The 23,880-nt window shown below is 44.1% G+C and overlaps 1 protein-coding gene across 2 annotated transcripts in view; it reads left to right on the top strand.

Moving 5' to 3' along the window:
* The first annotated feature begins 2,391 nt into the window (after positions 1-2,391).
* The window catches only part of MSL2 (MSL complex subunit 2), a 47,150-nt gene continuing 25,661 nt past the window's right edge, over positions 2,392-23,880 (top strand). The window contains exon 1 of one of the 2 annotated variants that reach the window (XM_030934365.1): positions 2,392-2,467. Coding sequence is in view for 1 of the 2 variants with exons in the window: in XM_010364828.2 (XP_010363130.1) it covers positions 4,509-4,650 (142 nt within the window). In the remaining variant the exon portion in view is untranslated. Of the gene's footprint in view, positions 2,468-3,282; positions 4,651-23,880 lie in introns of those variants that run through there. The other variant, XM_010364828.2, reaches the window with a different exon arrangement.

Raw genomic sequence — 23,880 nt, 5'->3', positions numbered from 1 at the left:
TGAGATGGATTATTGCTTTGTCACCAGGCTGGAGTGCAATGGCACGATCTCAGCTCACTGAAACCTCCGCCTCTGGGGTTCAAGCGATTCTCCTGCTTCAGCCTCCTAGCCTCCTGAGTAGCTGAAGGCACATGCTACCACCCCCGGCTAATTTTTTTTTTTTTTTTGTATTTTTTAGTAGAGAAAGGGTTTCACCGTGTAAGCCAGGATGGTCTGAATCTCCTGACCTTGTGATCCGCCCACCTCAGCCTCCCAAATTGATGTGATTACAGGAGTGAGCCACCATGCCCAGCCAAGCATTTTTTAAAATACATTAATTGGCTGCTTGTATGTCTCTCTCTCTCCTTTTTTTTTTTTTTTTTTTTGGCATTTGCTCTGTTGCCCACGCTAGAGTGCAGTGGCTGGATCCCGGCTGGCTGCAACCTCTGCCTCATGGGTTCAAGCAATTCTCTTGCCTCAGCCTCTGGAGTAGCTGGGATTACAGGCACCTGCCACCACTCTCAGCTAATTTTTTTGTATTTTTAGTAGAGATGGGGTTTCACCATGTTGATCAGGCTGGTCTTGCCCTCTTGACCTCAGGTGATCCGCCCCTCTAGGCCTCCCAAAGTGTTGGGATTACAGGCATAAGCCACCTCACCTGGCCTATGTCTTCGTTTGAGAAGTGTCTGTTCATGTCCTATGCCCATTTTTTAATGAGGTTTCTTTCTTTTTTTTTTTTGAGACGGAGTCTCGCTCTGTCCCCCAGGCTGGAGTGCAGTGACCCGATCTCACTTCACTGCAAGCTCTGCCTCCTAGGTTTACGCCATTCTCCTGCCTCAGCCTACGGAGTAGCTGGGACTACAGGCACCCGTCACCTCGCCCGGCTAGTTTTTTGTATTTTTTAGTAGAAACCGGGTTTCACTGGGTTAGGCAGGATGGTCTCGATCTCCTGACCTCGTGATCTGCCCGTCTCGGCCTCCCAAAGTGCTGGGATTACAGGCTTGAGCCACCGCGCCCGGCCTAATGGGGTTGTTTTTTGATGGTCATTTTTAAAAAGTTCCTTATAGATTCTGAGTATTAGACCTTTGTTGAATGCGTAATTTGCAGATTTTTTCTCCTATTCTGTAGGTTGTCTGTTTACCCTGTTGATAGTTTCTTTTGCTGAAGCACTTCATTTTCTATAAACAATTCATTTGTTTCCTTTTTAGGCAAGGCCCAATCAAGCCAATAAATATTAGAAGAGAATATACGTCAAGATTCTTTACCTCCAGCTACCATAGTCTATTACCAGTTGCGACCAATTTCAGAAGCTAAAAAACAACTGGTTTAACACACGTTTTGTCTCTTTCTCACTCACGTACATGCACACAAATGATAAACAGAATTAATCTTAATTTGGATGTACACATCTCAAGAGATTTGTAAAAATCCAGTTATGAGAAAATTAGCAAGGTTAATGCCCTGCAAATAATCACTTGCCTAGGGTGACTGCTAATTTATTCTGCCTTAACGGAAAACACTGCTGATTATTTTACTCTCTGTGTTGCTCCTCTTGGGGAGAACAACCTGTGTGTTGTGGGAGAAGACCTTAGAATCTGGAGTAAAAAATAGAACCATGTAACAGTTTTATTTGAAGGAGAGCTTAGAAAAGATCTCTTATGAAAAAAAAAAAGAGCTTTTAAAAATGAGAGTGGCTTTTAGAGTATTTGTCATTTTCCAGGTATAAGGCTACCAAATACAGTTTGCACAGCTAATCAAAATTAGGAAGTTGGATTCTTACTGCTTAATATTTAAGTGTTGATAATATGGTAGGTCTTGTAAAAAAAAAAACCTGCCTTCAAACAGTAATAGAAATTATAAATCGAGATTGCATGGGTTCCCTTGATACTTTAATTATTTCTACTTACCTCAAGTGGCAGCTTGTAACTAACATGTACCACATTAACATGTGTCATACGTGTCTGTGTACATATGTAACATGTGCCACAAAAGATTTACACACATTATAATTTTCACTTTGCAAACGTGTAGAGTACTGTGCATGAAAAATTGTGCTGAGGAGCTTTGGTGTGTACAGAGATAAGAAATGCTTCCTATGGCCTGTTACTATTTGTGCTACTCCAAAAAGGTTTTGTACTTTGAGAAGGGAGGGAAGTCATCCATTAAGTTAGGCTTTTGTTTATTTATATCCCAGTGCCCTTGATCTCCTGCAAAAACAAAAGGCAAAAGCTTGTTTTAAAAAAAATTCGCAAGGATTTGGGTTTGTTCTAGAGCAAGATCATGCATTCTTCAAGACATCTGTTCACATAGAAGAGCTAGGTCTTTTAAAAAAGCTAAATCTTTCAAAAAAAAAAAAAAAGCAGTTCGTTTTGTTTTTAAAACACGACTCTTCCGGTGAGAGCTCAGTGAAGTCCTGATCGGCGCCCACAAAGGCGAGGCTGCTCGAGTCCAAGGACCAGAGGCCGTGGGAACAGCCCGGGTCCGACGGGTACGCGCGGGGGGTGGGTTCGAGCCTCCACGCTTACACACCGTCAGCCAGGGCCTTAGAGACCTCCGACGGCGAACCACCGCAGAGAGGCGCGGACCGCGGCCCCGACCCGGCAAAAACCGTCTGCACGCCTGCTGGGCGCGCAGCCACGTTAACTGCAGCAACCTTTCCGGCTCCGTGAGAGCCAGCCAACCGGCCGAGGCTGCGCCCTTTCCGCGGTCGGGATGAACCGTTCCAGGAGAAAGGCCGCGAGGGCGGGGCTTGGGGCCTGGCGAGGCTATTTCCTCACACCGCGGTCAGTCAGGACGAGAGGCCGCATTCAGGCCGGTGCAGAGCGCCACATGGCGCTACCAAGTCGGGCCCCGGCGTTGGCGGGTACAGAAGCAGTGTAATGCGGGAAGCCTGCAGCCCACACTGGGGAAGGATGTGCCAGCTAACGAATGTTTCACCACAGCCCACATGCCTGGGAGAGGGAATTTGAGAGCACGTGGGGGAGGGGCGGCGAGAGCTGTCGGCTCGCAGAGAGCATGCTCCGTTCTGAGAGCCGAAGTGGAGAGCCAGGCATGCGCAGTGAGCCCAGGGTGGGTTGGCAGCGGTGAGGGACTGGCGCGAGCGAGCTGATGTGTTTATCCGGTTTTCTGGGTGGGCGGTCAAAGCGCACGCGTAAGGGCGAAAGGCGGCGGAGCTAGGTAGCGGCTTGCGCATGCGTGGAGTGATCCGGTAGCTCTGGGAGGCTGTGGAGGGGGTTGTCAGAGGAGAAGCAAGGGAAAAGGGAAGCGAAGGGAGGAAAGGGGGGAGGGGTGAGAGTGTGCTCTGCGCATGCGTGCGAGCGCTAGCGACGACGGCGGCGGGGGAGTCTCGGGGATGACAGTGGCTTTGCCCGTTGGGGTAACGGTCGTCGTCGCCGCCAGCAGAGGCCTGAGGCGCCGCACAGCCCGCGGGATCCATTAAGGCCGCAGCAGCCGGGCCCTACCGAGCTGGGGTGGCGCGTGGAGTCGGGGTGAGGGCGGCGAGGCACGGGGGAGGGGCCTGCGGCGGGGCCTTGCTGTGTGCGCTGGGCGGCGGCGGCGGGGCCTGGCGGTGTGAGCGCTTGCCTCCCGCGTCCGGGAAGGCGCTGAGGGCGGCGGCGGCCGTCGTGCTCGGTGGAGGAGTCGTCTGTGTGTGCGGCGCCGAAAAGATGGCCGGGCAGTGAGGGGGCGGCGCTTGCGTGTGGTGACCCCGGAGTGTGCGACTGAGGAGCGAGGGGCGCCGCCGCGGCCCGGCCGGGCCTGCTCCCCGCCCCCTCTCGCCCGCCGGCGGCGGCCCGCGCACTTCCTCCCCGGCCCTCCCCTCCGGGTTGAGGACTCTCGCCCGCCTCGCCACCTCGGGGAACTGCGGGCTGCAACCTACGGGGCGGAGAGCCAGGGCGCAGTCTGGGCCCCGCGTCCGATATGGAGAGTGCGGCGGCGGCGTCCGCCAGCCGCAACAGCAACCTTCGTCGCCGCCGCGGTGTCTTGCATTAGATCCGGGAATCCGCCGCCTGACCGTCGTCCTTGCCTTCGCCGCCGCCTCCGCGCCCTGCACTGGGATGGAGTAAGAGGCTCTGCAGCCCGGGAGAAGCGTGCCGCGCCTCAGACGGGCCCGGGGCCTGCTCCCGCGCCCGCCAGCTCGACCTGAGGAGGCGCCTCCGTGTCCGGAGATGGAGCTCGAGTGCAGGCCGCCCGCCGAGCCGCGGGGCTAGACTGAGCGCCGAGTCCCGCCCCGAGCGCCCAAGCCGCCGCGTTCTGCGCTCTGTGGTCGCTCCGGACGAACTCGAACGCTGGTTTTTTTTTCTCTCTCATATTTTTGGAAGTCTCAGGGACGGAGGGGCGCCAAGGCCCCATGTGTGGGAGGATTGCTTCAGCTCCACAAACTTGCACGGATTTTGGTTACTTGTTTGGCCAGTGGTTCGGCTCTGATTTCTTCCGAATTGTTGCAAATTCGCCATCGTTCCCTGGCTGCTTACAAAGTTGGATCCGGAATTTCTTTTCAACCGGGAGCCATTGGTGTCGAAGTGTCTGCAATGAACCCCGTGAATGCTACTGCTCTCTACATTTCCGCGAGCCGCCTAGTGCTCAACTACGACCCCGGAGACCCCAAGGCGTTTACTGAGATTAACAGGCTCTTGCCTTACTTCCGACAGTCCCTTTCGTGCTGTGTTTGCGGTGAGACGCTTTTTATTGTTCCCTTTTCAATGCTTGTTTTTAAAAAGCCTTCTGGGCAGTGGTGACGTGAGCGGGTCGACGGCCTGGTGGTTGGTATTAAGCTTTTGTTATTTGTGCCGCGCTGTACGGTCATTAGTTTTGAAACTCGCCGAGGGACTTTTGCCCGGCATTTCAGAAAGGCAGAGAACCCTTTCAGATCGCTTTGTGCAGTGGCGTTAACGTTCAAAATGGTTTAATTCGCCTCGGTTCATCTGATGGTAGTGGTTTAAGTGGGGGTAACATGCATGCACAATACTTTGCCACGGGAGCAGATTCCGTACCTACAGCGGTTAAAAGTGGTTAAACATGATGAAAACATGCACATGTGGGCACATGTGGCGTGTTTGCATTTCCCCAAGCTGGTGTTACGTGGGAGTGGTGGGCTTAGCTGATGAGCCCCACAGCTGGAGAACCCGGCGCGGAACTTTCCCCCGGGTTCCTCCACAAATGCTTTGACGGTTTGACGGTTAACAGCAAGCCGGGGAAGGCTGGTGGTACTCGAAGTGTTTTTTAGCTGGTGGGATTTTTACTTACCACGTTTTCATTTTGTGGTTTAACATACTTTGGCTTTGTCGAGGGTTATTTTAGATGTTTTTGTTCAAAAAATATTAACTCGTGGTAGGTAGGATACTTTTAAATTATTTTTAAGATAGAAGAGATATGCTAAATTGTCTAAGGAAAATATCTCAAAAGTGATAATTTGAGTGTTAACTGTGCAGGTATAATAATTACTTGCTTTTCGAAAAACCTGGACTGAAACGTTAATACAAAGGAAAGGGCAACTGGCAAAGCAGTAATATGTATGCTCTACTTAATATTCTATCCCAAATTTTGAAGTTTTGATGATCCACTTGTTTAGTCGGAACCTGGGAAATTCAGGCACGTTAAGGCTTCCGCTTTATTAGATAAAGGAAGAAGAGTAATTTGGGACAGTTGTGGCTGAAGGGAGAAATAATATTCATTTGAGGTTTATCCAGCGTTTTCTATATAGATCCTGAAGCAAGACACTGAATGGGTGCAGAAGAGGTGGTGGTGGTTTTTTGCAACACAGGTACTTAATGTCATAAACATTTAAGTAACTGAGTAAGTCATTAAGTGCTACTCTGACTGGCAACAGACACTTAACACCTATATAGAAGAATAGTCGCCCCGGGCAAATCACCTACCTGCCCTGGGCCTCAGTTTCTTGATGTGTAAAATGAGAATTTTCTGCTAGATTGAGTTTCCTTTCAGTTTAAGTTTTGCAAATATAGGTGTATAAAAAATTTGCTTGATTTCTTGGTAACCTCTCACTCTACTCCCGCTTTTTTGGAGTGCTTTTTTTTAATGTCCTCACGTATTTTGATGGTTTGAGGACTGAGGAAATGGAGCTGCAATACTTCCTTCTCCATACACTTTTTTTTTCTTTTCCTTTGGTGGCGGCCGTTGGGTGCTACTATGGTGAGGTAGGGAGAAGAGGAAGGGCCCACTCTGTCCTGCTGAAACAGCATTTGAGAGTGATGTCATTATCAGTTAACATTTGCAGAATCTGGTAGGTCCCCTGTTTACTAGATGGGTGAGACTTAGCTCTCTAATTTAAGGGGGAAATGGTAGTTTTGAGTTGTGTAGACCACCACTATCCTAAAACTATTAAGAACCTCAGAGGTTTTTAAGTTCTTATTAATAGCTTTCGGATAGTAGTGGTGGTCTAATTGAACATTTTCCCAGGTTCTAACCTGGACTTTAAATAATGGCATTAAAGATAAAACTACATTTAAAAGTCCAACTGTAGCCTTTTTTATTTTTGTTTTTTGTCAGTCTTGGCAACACAAGGGGAATTTTTCTGACAGGGCTTTCTTATTTCACATCATCCTAAGGGGAATTTTTCTGACAGGGCTTTCTTATTTCACATCATCCTGTGGAAAATATCTGTGAGGTCTGCTTCTCCCTATAATTGAGTAGCTGGCATGGTTTCAGTAATAGGGATGTAGATTCAGGTTTTTTCCTTCCCATCTCTTTGGACATAAGTCTGTGGTTATCAAGAGAGAGAAAAAAAAAAATCAGTTATTTGAATTTACCTCCAGCATTTACATATCCTTTGTACCAGGTGCGTACTAGACTTTTTTTCCTTAGATGAAAAGCATACGTGCATTCAAATAAATATGTGGATGTGCATGCAGTCTTATTTCATGAAGACAATACACATGTAAAAATGAAGTTTAATTCTGTCGTAATGCTTAATTAGGGAATTTGTTTCAACACGTCCTGTAGATTTGACCCGCTACTACCTTTTCATTCTTTTATTCAACTGTGGTTTTACATAATTTCTGTTTTAACTGGATTGATGTTTTTGCCCTTTCAGACATGCTTTGTATCTTCCTTTTTTTTTTTTTTTTTTAAATCTTTGCTTTCTTAAGTTTCTTCTGCCTAATACACTCCTTTTTTCTAAAGGCCTAACTCAACTCTGCCTCCTTGGTGAAGTCTTCCTTGCTCACTGCAGCGGAAAGTTTCCTCTGGTCAGGTGCCTGTAATCCCAGCACTTTGGGAGGCCAAGGTGGGCGGATCGCTTGAGGTCAGGAGTTGGAGACCAGCCTGGCCAACATAGTGAAACCCCATCTCTACTAGAAATACAAAAATTAGCTGTGTGTGGTGGCGGGTGCCTGTAATCCCAGTTACTCGGGAGGCTGAGGCCCATTGCCAGACATTGCTTGAACCTGGGAGGCAGAGAGGTTGCAGTGAGTGGAGATCGTGCCACTGCACTCCAGGCTGGCCCACAGAGTGAAACTCTGGCTCAAAAATTAAACAGTTATCTTTGTTCTCTTGTTCCATTCGTAAGATACTTACAACTCCTTTCAGTGCAGTTTTTATATCAGTCTGATTCTCCTGATATATATAGTAAACTTCTTAGGGAAGACACTTTTTTTTTTTTTTTGAGATGGAGTCTTGCTCTGTCGCCCAGGCTGGAGTGCAGTGGCCGGATCTCAACTCACTGCAAGCTCCGCCTCCTGGGTTTACGCCATTCTCCTGCCTCAGCCTCCCGAGTAGCTGGGACTACAGGCGCCCGCCATGTCGCCCGGCTAGTTTTTTTGTGTTTTTTAGTAGAGACGGGGTTTCACCGTGTTAGCCAGGATGGTCTTGATCTTCTGACCTCGTGATCCGCCCGTCTCGGCCTCCCAAAGTGCTGGGATTACAGGCTTGAGCCACCACGCCCGGCCGACACTTTTTTCTTATACAGTTTTGTATTTCTTCTGCTTCACACTCTCTCCTGCCTAGTGACTTACATGTAGGTGTTTATGACAGCCTCAGAGGAAGAGGTGAGGGAGGGAAAAAGCCCTTCAAACTTTGCAATTAGGTTGAAATTTGGCTTTTACTTATTGTGTAGGCGCATTGCTTTAACTTTTTGCCAGTTTCCTTTATCTCCTTCAAGTTTGTTTCTCCAAATTTGTGTTATGTGTGGGCTTATTTTTAAGTGGTTTGAAAAAACTTTTTATTGAGACAGGATCTTGCTGTGTTGCTCAGGTTGGAGTGCAGTGGTGCAATCCTTGCTCACTGCAGCCTTAAACTCCTGGTGTGATCCTAGCTCACTGCAGCCTTAAACTCCTGGATTCATGCAATCCTTCCACCTCAGCCTCCTCATTAGGTAGAACTGCAGGCATGCACCATCATGCCCAGCTAAAGTTTTTGTGGTGATAGGGTCTTGCCATGTTGCCTGGGGGGGTCTTGAACTCCTAGGCTCAGGCTGTCCTCACGCCTTGGCCTCCCAAAGTGCAGGGATTACAGATGTAAGCCGCTGTGGCTCCTGGCCTGAAAAAAAAAAATTTTTTTTTTGAGACAGAGTCTTGCTCTGTCCTCCAGGCTGGAGTGCAGTGGCGCAATCTTGGCTCACTGCAACCTCCGCCTCCTGGGTTCAAGCGATTCTCCTACCTCAGCTTCCCGAGTAGCTTGGGATTACAGACGCCCGCCACCACGCCCAGTTAATTTTTGTATTTTTTGTAGAGATGGGGTTTCCCCATGTTGGCTAGGCTGGTCTTGAACTCCTGACCTCGTGATCCACCCGCCTTGGCCTCCCAAAGTGCTGGGATTACAGGTGGGAGCCACCCCTGCTCGGCCTGAAAAAAGTTTTTGAACCCATGAGAACAAGTCTACAGATTCAGTGTCTGGCACGTATTAGGTACTTAATATCCCAGCTTTGCACAGTAGAGAAAGGTGGGAGGAGGTGAGGGAAGAAACTATAAACTATCAGGTCAATTATTGTCAAACATAGATTATTCATTGCAGTTACAGTTTTGATATTATTGTTCTTTGATATGTTAATTAGCCAGTTATCACGGCTTGTTTTTCAATTGGTTTGTATTTTTAAACCTTCTGAAGCTTCTAGTGAATGGGATAGCCTTGCTGTAGAGAATTACTGTACTTTCTAGGCCACAGAAAGTGACCAAGACAAAATCACTATGGGTACTATTTTTAAGTGTCGATTTCTTGCTCCTCTTCTAAATGTTGGAGTTGCTTTATCAGAAAGTAGAATTGTTTTTTTCTTTTGATAACATGAGACTTGATAAATTTTGGCCTAAGGATTTTAGGTTTTCATTAAACTTGTAACTCTTCAAATGATGTAACAAGTCTGATGTATACAATCAAAAATCGTGTTAGGATTGGAGGGTCATGTTAAATGGAAAAATATTACTCTTGGAGATATTTGGAAATTATCATGGTCAAACCCAGGAACATGAATATTTCCCTTTTTTTTTTGGAGACGATCTTGTTTTGTCACCCAGGCTGGAGTGCAGTGGTGCAGTCATAGCTCACTGCAGCCTCAAACTCCAGTCCTCTGGCCTTAGCCTCCAGAGTAGCTAACACTACAGGTGTGCGCCACCATACGTGGTTGGCTAATTTAAAAAAAAATTTTTTTTTGTAGAGATGTGGCCTTGCTGTATTGTCTAGATTGGTCTTGAACTCACCTGGCCTGGGTCTCCCAAAATGCTGGGATTACAGGCATGAGTCCCAGTAACCTGTACCATATCTTTATTGGTTACCTGTGATGTTCTAGATGCTAGGATAGAAAGATGAATAAGACACATGGCACAGGCCCATATATATTGGTCAGTGTTACAGGGAAGACATTTAAGTAAACCAACAATTATTGGCCAACTACTGAGTAGAGGCATGTAAGCTATAATAAACCTCATGTGTCATGATAGAAAAGTTGGTAATTTTTTATTTTTGAGACAGAGTCTTGCTATGTTGCCCAGGCTGGAGTGCAGTGGCATGATCTTGGCTTACTGCAACCTTTGTCTCCCGAGTCCAGGTGATCCTCCCACCTCAGCCTCCCAAGTAGCAGGAACTACAGGAGTGCACCCCCGCTCCTGGTTGATATTTGTAGAAAACTTACCAATTAACGTTTTTGTACGTGTAAAGTTTCAGAAATTAACCATAAAAGTGTATTTATTTCTGTAGAATTTGTTTTTGAATAGCTCTTTGGTCAGAGGTTAATCATTGGTGTTAAAACAAAGTCTATTTTAACAGTTTTTTTCTTAGTTTACCTGTTTTTCTGATCTGGGAAGAGTTCTTTAGAGCACATTCATCTAGTATGCAGGTAAGGAAGAACTATGTGTAGTTAGTAATTTTCTTGGGAGGTACAATTCAGCTATAGATAGCAGATGTATCAGATCTATTTTTTTTTTAACTGTTTGATTTTTTTTTTTTTTTAATTTTCTTGAGAACAGGGTCTTGTTCTGTTGCCCAGGCTGGAGTGTGGTGGCATGATCATGGCTTACTGCAGCTCGATCTCTTGGACTTAAGCTGTCCTCCTGCCTCAGCCTCCCAGTTAGCTGGGACTATAGGTGTGCGCCACCATGCCCACCTTATTTTTGTGTTTTTTTTTTTTTTGTAGAGACGGTTTTGCCATGTTGCCCAGGCTTGTATGATCTCTTTTCCTAAGAAAAATCTATAAAAGTTCTAAAATATTTGCTTCTACTTGGGTATGTTTATGCAAGATGACATTGTCTTAGGGAAAGGACTCCCTAAATGCATTGTTCCTAGTGCTGAGATGAAAAGAGGTTTGATTCACAGCCCTTCATCTTACGATAAGTTGAAAAGGTAATAATAGTTTAAATGATGGCTCAAGGCAGGCAGTATGGTACTGTAGAATTAGGCAGATGAGATTGTTTCATTCTGTTAAGATCTGGTAGGTGTGGGACTTGAGTTGGGCCAAGAGAAATGGTGTAATGGATACCTTTTTTTTTTTTTTTTTTTTTGAGACAGAGTCTTGCTCTGTCGCCCAGGCTGGAGTGCAGTGGCTTGATGTGGGCTCCAGCAATCCTCCCACCTCAGTGTCCTGAGTAGCTGAGACTACAGGCATATGCCATCAATGCCCTGCTAATTTTCAAATATTCTGTAGAGATGGGGTTTTGCTGTATTGCCCAGGCTGGTCTTGAATTCCTGACCTCAGGCAGTCCTTCCGCTTTCGCCTCCCAAAATACTGGGATTATAAGCATGAGCCACTGAACCCAGCCTGTTAGTGGATATTTTTTTTTTTTTTTGAGACGGAGTCTTACTCCGTAGCCAGGCCGGACTACAGTGGTGCGATCTCGGCTCACTGCAACCTCCGCCTCATGGGTTCAAGCGATTCTCCTGCGTAACTGGGACTACAGGCATGCCCCACCATGCCTAGCTAATTACTGTAGTTTTAGTAAACACGGGGTTTCACCATGTTGGGCAGGATGTCTCGATCTCTCTACCTCTTGATCCCCTAGCTTGGCCTCCCAAAGTGCTGGGATTACAGGCATGAGCCACCGCACCTGGCCTAGTGGACAGTTTTAAGTAAGTCCTGAAGGAGAAAACCTTTGTCTTGTGTGAACAGCAGTAAATTGGGTTTATCTGGAATGAAGAGCCCTTGTAGGAGAGCCCTTGCCCTATAGTGGTTATTCAGGAGCCTTTTGTGTGGAGCGTTTTGATCCCAGGCTAAGGAATGTGACATTCACCCTGTAGACCTATTTCTTTCTTTCTTTTTTTAAAAATATATTCTACAGGCCACCTGAATCAAAATCACTTAAAAGCTTATTAAAATCCAGATATCCTAATCATCACACCAGACTGATTGAATTAGAAGTCTCTGTGGACAGGCCCTTGTAATCTGCATTTTAACTGCCCATCTTGATTGGGATGAGGATTTGCAAACCATTGTTATAAGCATTTGAAAAACAGTATTTAAGTAGGATAGTGATACGATTGAAATTGTTTTAGAAAATATTAATTTAGAGGTGAATTTTTTTTTTTTTTTGAGATGGAGTCTTGCCCCGTCACCCAGGCTGGAGTGCAATGGTGTGATGTTGGCTCACTGCAACCTCCATCTCCTGGTTCAAGCGATTCTCCTGCTTTAGTCTCCCGAGTAGCTGGGACTACAGTCGCCTGCCACACCCGGCTAATTTTTTTTTTTTTTGTATTTTTAGTAGAGACAGGGTTTCACCATGTTGGCCAGGCTGGTCTTGAAGTCCTGACCCCAGGTCATCCTCCCACCTCCACCTCCCAAAGTGCTAGGATTACAGGCGTGAGCCACTGCGCCTGGCCAAATGTGGTTTGTTTGGAGTCTCTAATAAGAGGATTCTTTAATGAGGCCTGAATAGAGTGGTGGGAGTGAAAAGAAAGGGAACAACATAAAATGAAAAGGGAACATTTGATCATTCTTATGGTTATCATAACATTTTAATTTGAAATATGTTATGTCATCTTTGTCATAGCTGGGCTTGTCTCATTGTGAATTGATTAAATAAGATGTTTTCTAGTCTTACATTGGTGCGTATGTCTAGCACAGTGCTTTCACATAACATATACTTGATAAAATGTACAGCTAATCCTCCATATCTGTGGGTTCTGAATTTGTGGATTCAAGCAACCTTGAATCTAAAATATTTGAGAAAAAATTGTGACTGTACTGAACATGTATGGACTTTTTTTTTGGTCATGATTCCCTAAGCATTACAGTATAACAACTACTTGCATAGTACTACATTGTTAGGTATTATGAGTAATCTGGAGATGATTTAAAGCAGCAGTTCCCTACCTTTTTGGCACTAGGAACTGATTTCATGGAAGACTATTTTTCCACAGGTTCGGGGGATGGTTTCAGGATGATTCAAGCACGTTACACTTATTGTGCACTTTATTTCTATTATTATTATATTGTAACATATAATGAAATAATTATACAATTCACTATAATGTAGGATTAGTGGGAGCCCTGAGCTTGTTTCCTGCGAGGGTCCCATCTAGGGGTGGTGGGAGACAGTGACAGATCATCAAGCATTATTCTCGTAATGAGAGTGCAGCCTAGATCCCTTGCATGCACAATTCACAATAGGGTTTGTGCTCCTATGAGAATCTAATGCTGCTGCAGATCTGACAGAGCTCAGGTGGTAATATTAGTGAGCAGTGGGGAGTGGCCGTGAAGCTTTGCTTGCTGGACCCAGTTCACTTCCTGCTCACTTTCTTTTTTTTTTTTTTTTTTTTTTGAGGCGGAGTCTCGCTCTGTCGCCCAGGCTGGAGTGCAGTGGCCTGATCTCAGCTCACTGCAAGCTCCGCCTCCCGGGTTTACGCCATTCTCCTGCCTCAGCCTCCCGAGTAGCTGGGACTACAGGCGCCTGCCACCTCGCCCGGCTAGTTTTTGTATTTTTAGTAGAGACGGGGTTTCACCGTGTTAGCCAGGATGGTCTCGATCTCCTGACCTCGTGATCCGCCCGTCTCGGCCTCCCAAAGTGCTGGGATTACAGGCTTGAGCCACCGCGCCCGGCCCCTGCTCACTTTCTACTGTGCAGCCTGGTTCCTAACAGGCCAAGGACCGGTGCCTGTCCATGGCCTGGAGGCTTGGGGACCCCTGATTAGAAGAATAGAGGAGGCTATACTTAGGTTATGTGCAAATACTATGTCATGTTATATCAAGGACTTGAGTATCGGCAGATTTTGGTATTCAAGCGAGATGCTGGAACCAATCACCCATGGATATCTAGGGACAATTATACAATGGCGTTGAAGAACTGACAAAACCTGGCAGTTTGATACAGACACATGGGAAAAATTGAAGGAGTCGAAAGGTGATTTAGTTCATATCAGAAATGAAGTAAGGAAGGATGTTGATTTTTGGGGAACCTGAAGAGTTGGGGCAGTTTAGGTTTGAAGTAATGTAAGGATAGCCTAGTTAAAGAATTCTTTGGGGATTTTAGCAATATGGTTGTGGTAATTGAGCTGAATATTCAGCAAAATAGCCTTGCCATTGTTTTGATAACCTCTTTTAGAACAACTTTTTTTTTTTTTTTTTTTTTGCTTCCATTTTGCCCAAGTCACCTTCTCTGTATGTAATTGTCTTCATTGATTTTATTTTTGTCTTCTGGAATAATTCAGAAAGCCTTTGATAAAATTTTGCCCTTCGATGTTGGAATACAGCTTTGCATTCCTGAGAAGTTGTGTCCTGGCCGGGCGTGGTGGCTCACGCTTGTGATCCCAGCACTTTGGGAGGCTGAGGCAGGTGGATCATCTGAGGTCAGGAGTTTGAGGCCAGCATGGCGAAACACTGTCTCTACTAAAAATACAACAATTAGCCTGGCGTGGTGGTGCGCACAGAATTGCTTGAACCCAGGAGGCAAAGGTTGCATTGAGCCAAGATTGCGCCACTGCACTCCAGCCTGGGCGACAGTGAGACTCTGTCTCCCCCTCCCCTTCCCTCCGCCCTGCCAAAAAAAAAAAAAAAAGAGTCGTGTCCTAAGTTATTCTGGTAGCATCCTTGTTTTAGTTTCCTCTAAAAGGGTGATTTTTGTGTCCATATCTATAGTATTTTAGATATGGTTAGATGAAGTTCTCTTCTTTGATGACTTGAATAATTTTTCTGTTTCGTTTGTAAGATGAGGTTGTTGGATTAGAGCCTAAATTTGGTTGTGAATTTGGTTTCCAGACCTTTTTTTTTTTAGTTTTGTTAAAAATGTACTGAATAGTGCCGAGCGCAGTGGCTCACACCTGTAATCCCAGCACTTTGGGAGGCCAAGGCGGGCGGATCCTTTGAGGTCAGGAGTTTGAGATCATCCCGGCCAACATGCTGAAACCTTGTCTCTAATAAAAATACAAAAAAATTTGTCGGGTGTGGTGGCACATGCCTGTAGTCCCAGCTACTTAGCTACTTGGGAAGCTGAGGTGGGAGAATTGCTTGAACCTGGGAGGCAGAGGTTGCAGTGAACTGAGATCGTGCCACTGCATTCCAGCCTGGGCGACAGAGCAAGACTCAGTCTCAAAAAAAAAAAAAAAAAAAAACTGAATTGGTGGTTACTGTTTCCAAACCTAGACCTCACATAAAAATCCAAATTTTAGGCACTTCCTGGAAAAGTATGAGGTTTTGCAACAGTGGAAGCACTGAATTGGAAGCATTCCCTTATGACATAGCATCATTGGCTAGACTTGAGAGATTGGCTTTTTTCTTTGGTGGTAGGAGTATGTCCTCTTCAGTTTGCCCTTGGTCACACCTAACCTTTGCCACTGTTTTTCTTTTCTTTTTTTTTTTTTTAGAGCTTTATCTACTTGCCTCTTGTAAGAATTTGGGTTTGTAATTCTCAGGAATGAAGGCCCCTTCTTGTACGCTGGAGGTTGTTCAGAACCATGGAATTCTTACTTTTTTTGAGACAGTTTCACTCTGTCGTCCAGGCTGGAGTGCAATGGTGCGATCTTGGCTCACTGCAATCTCCGCCTCCTGGGTTCAAGGGGTTCTCCCGCCTCAGCCTCTGGAGTAGCTGGGATTACAGGCTCCTGCCATCTTGCCCAGCTAATTTTTTGTGTGTGTTTTTGTAGAGACGGATTTCACCATGTTGGCCAGGCTGGTCTTGGAACTCCTGACCTGAGGTGATCTGCCTGCCTTGGCCTCCCAAAGTGCTGGGATTACAGATGTAAACTACCCCGCCCGGCCCAGAACCATAGAATTCTTTTTTTCAGACGGAGTCTCGTTCCGTCGCCCAGGCTAAAGTGCAGTAGCACCATCTCCGCTCACTGCACCCTCCGCCTCCTGGGTTCGACTGATTCTTCTGCCTCAGCCTCCCGAGTAGCTGGGACTACAAGTGCCCACCATCACGCCTGGCTAATTTTTTGTATTTTTAGTAGAGATGGGGTTTCACTGTGTTAGCTAGGATGGTCTCGATCTCCTGACTTCGTGATCTGCCCGCCTTGGCCTCCCAAAGTGCTGGGATTACAGGCATGAGCCACCATGCCTGGCCAGAACCATAGAATTCTAATGATGTTGTGATCTTCAGTTATTTTGTGAAATCTTATTACCTGGATAAGAGTCAGGATTACTTATCTTGTTTGGCAGTTAGAGAACAGTTGTTGGTTCACAATGTTTCTGGTCAGTTAAAACATTTTCACAGGTTAGTCGATAGTATTGTTCATTATTTTCTCTATCCTTACAGACTTTTAGTAGTTTTGTCAATTATTGAGTTGAAATCTCAACTGTATGTGTTTTCAGTTTCTCTTCAGTTTTATCAGTTTTTGCTTCATGTATTTTGAAGCTCTGTTGGTAGGTTTATGAAACCTTTCTGAACTTACAGGATATAGTTAAAATAACTACCATTTCAATAACTTTAATTTTTCTAGCCTGAGCATCATGGCAAAACCCTGCCTCTACAAAAAATACAAAAATTATCTGGACGTGGTTGGCACTTGCCTGTAGTCACAGCTACTTGGGAGGCTGAGGTGGGAGGCTGAGGTGGGAGGATTGCTTGAGCCCAGGAGGCAGAGGTTGCAGTGATCTGAGGTAATGCCACTGCACTCCAGCCTGGGTGGCAGACTTGAGACCTTGTCTCAAAAAAAAAAAAAAAAAAAAAATTTCATTTAAAAAATTTTTCGTAGAGATGGGGGGTCTCCCTGTGTTGCCCAGACTGGTCTTGAACTCTTGGCCTCAAGTAATCCTCCTACCTTGGCCTCCGAAAGTACTGGGGTTACAGGAGTGAGCCACCACATTTGGCTTAATATGATTTTCATTTTTAATGTTTTTGTTTACTAATTCTATCATCTGTTTCATTTTCTGGGTTTGTTGTTCGCACTGGTTTTTCTTCTTATCATGGGTTATATTTTCTTGCTTCTCTCTAGGGCTGGTTAATTTTGATTGGATTCCAGCTATTGTGAGTTTTACCTTGTTGCTGGATATTTTTGTACTACAAATATTCTTGAATTTTGTTCTGGGACGAGGCTAAGTTACTTGGAGATTGTTTGATTCTTTCAAGCCTTGTTTTTAAGCTTTTGTTCAGCAGAGTCACAGCAGCCTTTAGAGACTAGTTTTTCCATGCTACTGAGGGCAGGAACCTTTTGACTGCTCATCTGATGCCTTGTGAGATTTCTCACTTTGGGTAGTGGAAGGAGGAATTACTCTGCTACTTCTGTGAGTTATGGGGATTGTTTCCACTGCTTCTTTCTGGGGCTTCTCTGGTAGTTTACACACATGTGCTAATTAATCGGTACTCAGCTGAAGACTTCAGAGGGACCTGGTATACCACTCTGGGCCTCTTTCTCTGTGCAGCTCTGTCATCTCTGTGCTTCTCTCTGAGAAGTTCAGCTGCCTTGGCTTCCAGCTCTGTCTTCTCAACTCAGGGGAGCTTTTTTTTCTTTTTTTTCCCCCTGCTTAATCCAGGCTTTGGATTCTCCCTCCCTGTGCTTTTTGGCCTGAAAAGTATCCCCAGGCAATAAGCTGGGACGGTTGTAGGGTTTATATTTGTTCCCCCTTTCAGGGATTACTGTCCTGTGCTGCCTGTTGGTCAGTATTTGAAAACCTATTGTTCTAGTCTGTTTTTTAGTTATTTCAGTTAGGAGAGTAAATCTGATTATTCCATTTTTGTCTGGAAGCAGAGTAATATCACATTCTAAACCTATGTTTTATACAAAGCTACTGGCCATATGTGACAATGTAAATTTTATTTAATTAAAAGTAAATGCAATTTAAAATCCAGTTCTTCTTTTATCCTTAACATTGTAAATGGTCAGTAGCCACATGTGAGTGTAATGGCTTCCTTATTGGACATTGCAGATATAGAACATTGCCATTGTTGCATGAAGTTCTACTGGACAGTGTTATAACATTTAAAGAACTTAGATTTGTTCTTGAAAGCTGTGTGAGAAATTTACCTTCAGTGTTTCATCTTGTTTTTTGTTGCAACATTTTTTTTTTTTTTTTTTTTTTTTTGAGACGGAGTCTCGCTCTGTCACCCAAGCTGGAGTGCACTGGCCAGATCTCAGCTCACTGCAAGCTCCGCCTCCCGGGTTCACGCCATTCTCCTGCCTCAGCCTCCCGAGTAGCTGGGACTACAGGTGCCCGCCACCTCGCCCGGCTAGTTTTTTGTATTTTTTAGTAGAGACGGGGTTTCACCGTGTTAGCCAGGATGGTCTCGATCTCCTGACCTTGTGATCTGCCCGCCTCGGCCTCCCAAAGTGCTGGGATTACAGGCTTGAGCCACCGTGCCCGGCCTCATCTTGTTTTTTAAGTTTTGATTTTTTTAAAAAAATTATATTTAGAACTTTTTTCTTTTACTTCAGATCACATAAGTTTTGATTTTATTTTTATTTTTTTATTTAATTTTTTTGAGACAGTCTTACTCTGTTGCTGAGACTGGAGTGCAATGGCACTGTATCAGCTCACTGCAACCTCTGTCTCCTGGGTTCAAGCGATTGTCCTGCCTCAGCCACCCAGGTAGCTGGGGTTACAGGTATCCACCACCACGCCCAGCTAGTTTTTATATTTTTAGTAGATACGGGGTTTCACCATGTTGGTCAGGAGTCTTCAACTCTTGATCTCAGGTGATCCACCTGCCTCAGCCTCCCAAAGTGCTGGGATTACAGGTGTGAGCCACCTTACCCCGCCAAGTTTTGATTTTAAAACATTGAGCTGGATGGGGTTGTGAACAAATTTTTGGAGCTTACCATTTACAGACCTCTAGAACAATTTCTTCACCTTAGTAATTGGACTCAAGAAGGTGTTCCACGGTGTTCATGTAGTAAAAAGGCTTCTGTTATTTTAGAAGAAGAGAAAACATTTTAATTGAGGTAATTTGAAGAGATGTCAAATGAGCATGAGACAAATAGTGGTACCATAACCAGTTAATGATTCAGCTTAATCCTTCCATTCATGAAGGTTTCATTTTGTTTTAATCTTAGTCATGTGTTTTGTTAACTCTTATTCATATTGTTTCAATAATTCATTTAATAGATCAACGGTTAGAAACAAGAACCGTTAAGAGGGTTAAGTTGATAATGGAATACTAGATGATGAGCATAAAAATGTAAATGATTCTAAATATTTGGTTCATGATTTTTGTTACTCTTTTGTCTTTTTTTTTTTTTTGAGACGGAGTTTCACTCTGTCTCCCAGGCTGGAGCGCAGTGGCGCAATCTCAGCTCACTGCAACCACCACTTCCTGGGTTCAAGCAATTCTCCTGCCTCAGACTCTTAAGTAGCTGGGACTACAGGCATGAGCCACTACGCCTGACTAATTTTTTTTTTCTATTTAATAGAGACGTTTCACTGTGTTGGTGAACTGAATATAGAATATTCAGTTTTAAGATGCTAATGTATTTTGGGATGACTCTGTAAGAGGGTAATAAAGCAAACCTTCTGGTTCCAGGGAACACCAATTTGGGAAATTTGGATCTTGATTTATATTGGTTTATTGATTAGTGTTTGTTCGGGTATGAATCAACTTAATTTTGCCTAATTCATCAGCCTACATTATCTTATCGGTAATAATTTTGTGAGTGGGCATCCTTGCTTTGCCAAAATAGGAAAATAATGGAATATTATAAAAGTGCTCTGTAACCACAAACATTCTATAAAAGCCTCCCCTACTTAGTTATTAAGATAAACGATGTCTGGCATTCTTTTTTAGTTCTTACTAGAATATGAAATGAGGCATGGCTTGAGTATATGAATATGTTGTGGGTCTGAGTGGTTGTACATATACATCATCCATTTAATAACCTATGATGAGTCTTTGTTTAATGGTAGTTGACTAGTGAAACTTACTAGTCAAAAGTGCTTGTATAAAGTACTGACTTACCTAAAGATGATCCAATACAAAATTAAAAACACTCTGAAGTTTAACCATTCAGGTTTTCAGTGAACAGCTTGGCTTGAGTAACATTTATATTTTTAAAATTACAGTGTTTAACTGTTCTTTTTCTTCACCTCCACTCCCTGTAAAATTGGCAGTATATGTTTAGCTGTCACTGGTCTCTCAGTATAGTGGTATTTAGTTATTTTAGGTGCTATAGTGAACTTTAAAGTAATTACTCAGTCAGGTGGTCAAAATATTCCACTTTGTAGCGTTGTGTTTTTTTTTTTCTTTTTTCTTTTTTTGAGACGGAGTCTTGCTCTGTTGCCCAGGCTGGAGTGCAGTGGCACGATCTTGGCTCACTGCAAGCTCTGCCTCCTGGGTTCACACCATTCTCCTGCCTCAGCCTCCCGAGTAGCTGGGACTACAGGTGCCCGCCACCATGCCCAGCTAATTTTGTTTTTTTGTATTTTTAGTAGAGACGGGGTTTCACCGTGTTAGCCAGGATGGTCTCGATCTCCTGACCTCATGATCCGCCTGCCTCGGCCTCCCAGAGTGCTGGGATTACAGGCGTGAACCACCGCGCCCATTCTGTAGCATCATTTTTAGTGACTAAGGCACATCTGCCGTATTATTATTTCTTGCTTTTAATTAAAATATGTATTTTTCTGGCATATGATTATTTGTGCTAGATATTTTAAAGAAGTAGTTTATTGGTCTTTGGAATCCAGCTGATCAGGGATGTTTAAAGGGGCTAATGCTGATTTGGGCATAGCTGCTTGAATATTTAATTAGAGAACTAATTTCTTCAAAACCTTAGTTATTTAGATTTGCTGATTTTTTTGAGGCATGTATTTGCTTTTTGGTTTAATACTAAAATAAAGTGGATGGAGGTTTACAGTAACAGGTTTTAAGTGCTGCTCAATAAAAAATTTAAAGAAGAAAAACAGACCTGGGTTAGGAAGCCTCACAAAGAGTAAACTTGTGCTGTCTTAGGAGAGTTTTCTGCTCTCAAATTAATTTCTCTTTGACTTGAGCTTATTATTCTTTATGACAGTGTGTAAATCCATTTGTGTTCCTGTTAAGGAATACCTGAGACTGGGTAATTTATAAAGAAAAGATACTTATTTTGGTTCATGGTTCTGCAGGCTGTACAGGAAGTATGGTGCTGGCATCTGCTTCTGGTGAGTGCCTCAAGAAGCTTCCAATTGTGGCAGAAGGAGCAAGCCTATCACATGGTCAAAGAAGCAGCAAGAGAGAGAAGGGAGAGGTCCCAGACTTAAACAGATCTCATGTGAACTGAGGGAGAACTCATACTCATTCATTACCAAGGGGATGGTGCCAAGCTATTCATGTGGGACCTACCCGTGACCCAGCACCTCCCACCAGGCCTCACTTGTAATGTTGAGGATTACATTTCAACATGAGGTTTGGAAGGAACAAACATCAAAACCAAATCAAGCAGCATTCATGACACATGAATTTTGTCTGATGGAAAAATAAATTTTTTTTGAGACAGTGTCACTTTGTTGCTCATGTTGGAGTGTAGTGGTACAATCATGGCTCACTGGATACTCTGTCTTCAGGGTTCAAGCAGTTCTCCCAACTCAGCCTTTTAAGTAGCTGGGACCCCAGGTGTGTGCCACCACACCTGGTTAATTTTTAATTTTTTTTTGTAGTAACAGGGTCTCACTCAGTTGCCCAGGCTGGTCTTAGATTCCTGGGCTCAAGTGATCCTCCTGCCTCAGCCTCCCAATGCTGAGATGATAGGCATGAACCATTGTGCCCAGCCGAAAAGTTTTTTTTTTTTTTTTTTTTTTTTTTTTTGAGACAGGGTCTCAATCTGGTTGCCCAGGCTGAAGTGCAGTGACACGATCTCGGCTCAATACAGCCTCAGTCTCCTGGGCTCAGATGATTGTCCCACCTCACCCTCCTGAGTAGCTGGGATTGCAGGTGCACGCCCCCATGTCCTGCTAATTTTTTGTATTTTTAGTAGAGACAGGGTTTCACTGTGTTGCCCAGGCTGGTCTTGAACTCCTGGACTCAAGCAGTCCACCTGCTGTGGCCTCCCATAATGTTGGGATTACAGGCGTGAGCCACCACACCCGGCCAGCCGCTGAAAAGTTTTGAAAGAAGTTTAGACTTTAAAATATGCCTGCACACAACTATATTGGGCAAAGAATATAGTTTTACTTGTCCAAGAACAGTTGATTAATTCGCGCCAATTTAGAAATGATAAATACTATCTTTTTATGGTATAGTCATTTTTGTTTGGCTGAATTCAGAGATTATTTGCATGTATATGTATCTAGAATATGTCCTAGTTAATGTTTGGAAACATACTCGACATCTTTAATTTTGGGGTTTAATTTTGGTGCTATAATTCAGAGATTTAAAAAAGGTTTGAGAATGCCTTGCTAAGTGATGGCAGGCTTAGCAGAGTGGCAGGCTTAGCACAGTGTTTGGCATATAGCTGGGTCCCAGGGATTATTTACATATGTAATGGAGGAAGGAAAAATGTTTTATTCAATGAACATAGCCTAAACAATTCACTCTTCATTTGGAAAAGGTGAAAAATGGGGAAATTTAGATAAATTGATTATGAAACTATTATTGTTCTGGACCTTTGTTGTTGTTGTTGTTGTTGTTGTTGTTGTTTTTTGAGATGGGGCCTCTGTCGCCCAGGCTAGGGTGCAGTGGTCCAATCATGGCTCACTTGCAGCTTCGAACTCCTCGACTTTAATGATCCTCCCACTTCAGCCTCCTTAGTAGCTGGGACAACAGGCATGTGCCACCATGCCTGGCTAATTTTTTTTTTTTTTTTTTTTTAATAGAGATAGGGTCTCACTATGCTGCTCAGGCTGGTCTCGAACTGCTGGGCTCGAGTGGTCCTCCTGCCCCAGCCTCCCAAAATGCTGAGATTATGTGTGAGCCACTGAACCTGGCCTATCTCACACTTTTGACATCAGTGAGGGAAGTGTATTCTCCCACTTTTTTTTTTTTTTTTTAGACGGAATCTCGCTCTGTCACCCAGGCTGGAGTGCAGTGGCGTGATCTCAGCTCACTGCAGCCTCCGCCTCCTGGGTTGAAGCGATTCTTCTGCCTCATCCTCCTGAGTAGCTGAGATTACAGGCGTGTGCCACCACGTCCGGCTACTTTTTGTATTTTTAGTAGAGACGGGGTTTCACCATGTTGGTCAGGCTGGTCTCGAACTCCTGACCTTGTGATCCACCTGCCTTGGCCTCCTAAAGTGCTGGGATTACAGACGTGAGCCACCTTGCCCAGCCGTGACTCAGATTCAGCATAGTTACTCTCACACCACAAGAGAAATAGAGTGTACGTGTTTATTTGGGTTGATCAGCATCAGTTTATTGCTATTACATTCCCAGAAAATTTTATAAATGAATGAAAACCAGCTTAGTTTAATCATGAGTTTAGTATATATGTATTTACTTATTTTATACATATATATTACATATGAATACATTATACGTACAAATTTAATATACACATACATATTTAAGGTTTCTGATGCTGTAAGTTTTAGACTGGTATATAGGCTGAGCTTTGTTTTTGTTGGAATCTCTCTTGCACAGAAGATGGTACAAATGCTTTGTAGCATATATGTCCACTTGAAGCATTTAAGGCTAACTTTAAAAATTGAAGTTTTTTAGTGTGTAGAGAATTTAGGCAGGGCTCTTGCTGGTCCAGTTTTTGTGCAGTAAGGATTTCCTGACCCTCACAAACCTGTTATTGAGAATCCATCATCCCTTTCCTTTCACTCTTCCTGCCTTAGTAACTATCCATTATTGTCAGTACCTGTTCTGTTTCTTCTTTCCAATAAAAGGTTGTATATCTTGTGGCTTATTATTCTGCCTATAGCTCAGTTTCTGTAATCATTGTTTTTGGGAAGGGGCAAGAAGCTAAAACTGTCTCTGTGTATGCCATGGAGTATTTTAATAGAAGTAAAGATAGTGCTGGATAAGTGAAAATAATTCTAGACTGGGAATCAGTAGACTAAGCCTCTATTTTTCATTGCTAGTAACCAGCTGTGTAATCCATGAAAGTCCATCTTGGTTAAAATGAGGTCACAGAACAAGTGATTACCAAAGTCATTCCCAGATTTAATGTTCTTTTTATGATTAATTCA

The sequence above is a fragment of the Rhinopithecus roxellana genome, chromosome 1, assembly GCF_007565055.1.
Source record: "Rhinopithecus roxellana isolate Shanxi Qingling chromosome 1, ASM756505v1, whole genome shotgun sequence".
In the NCBI taxonomy this organism is placed as follows: domain Eukaryota; kingdom Metazoa; phylum Chordata; class Mammalia; order Primates; family Cercopithecidae; genus Rhinopithecus; species Rhinopithecus roxellana.
The sequence above is the reverse complement of the archived record's forward strand: the minus strand, read 5'-3'. Positions and strand labels throughout refer to the sequence as shown.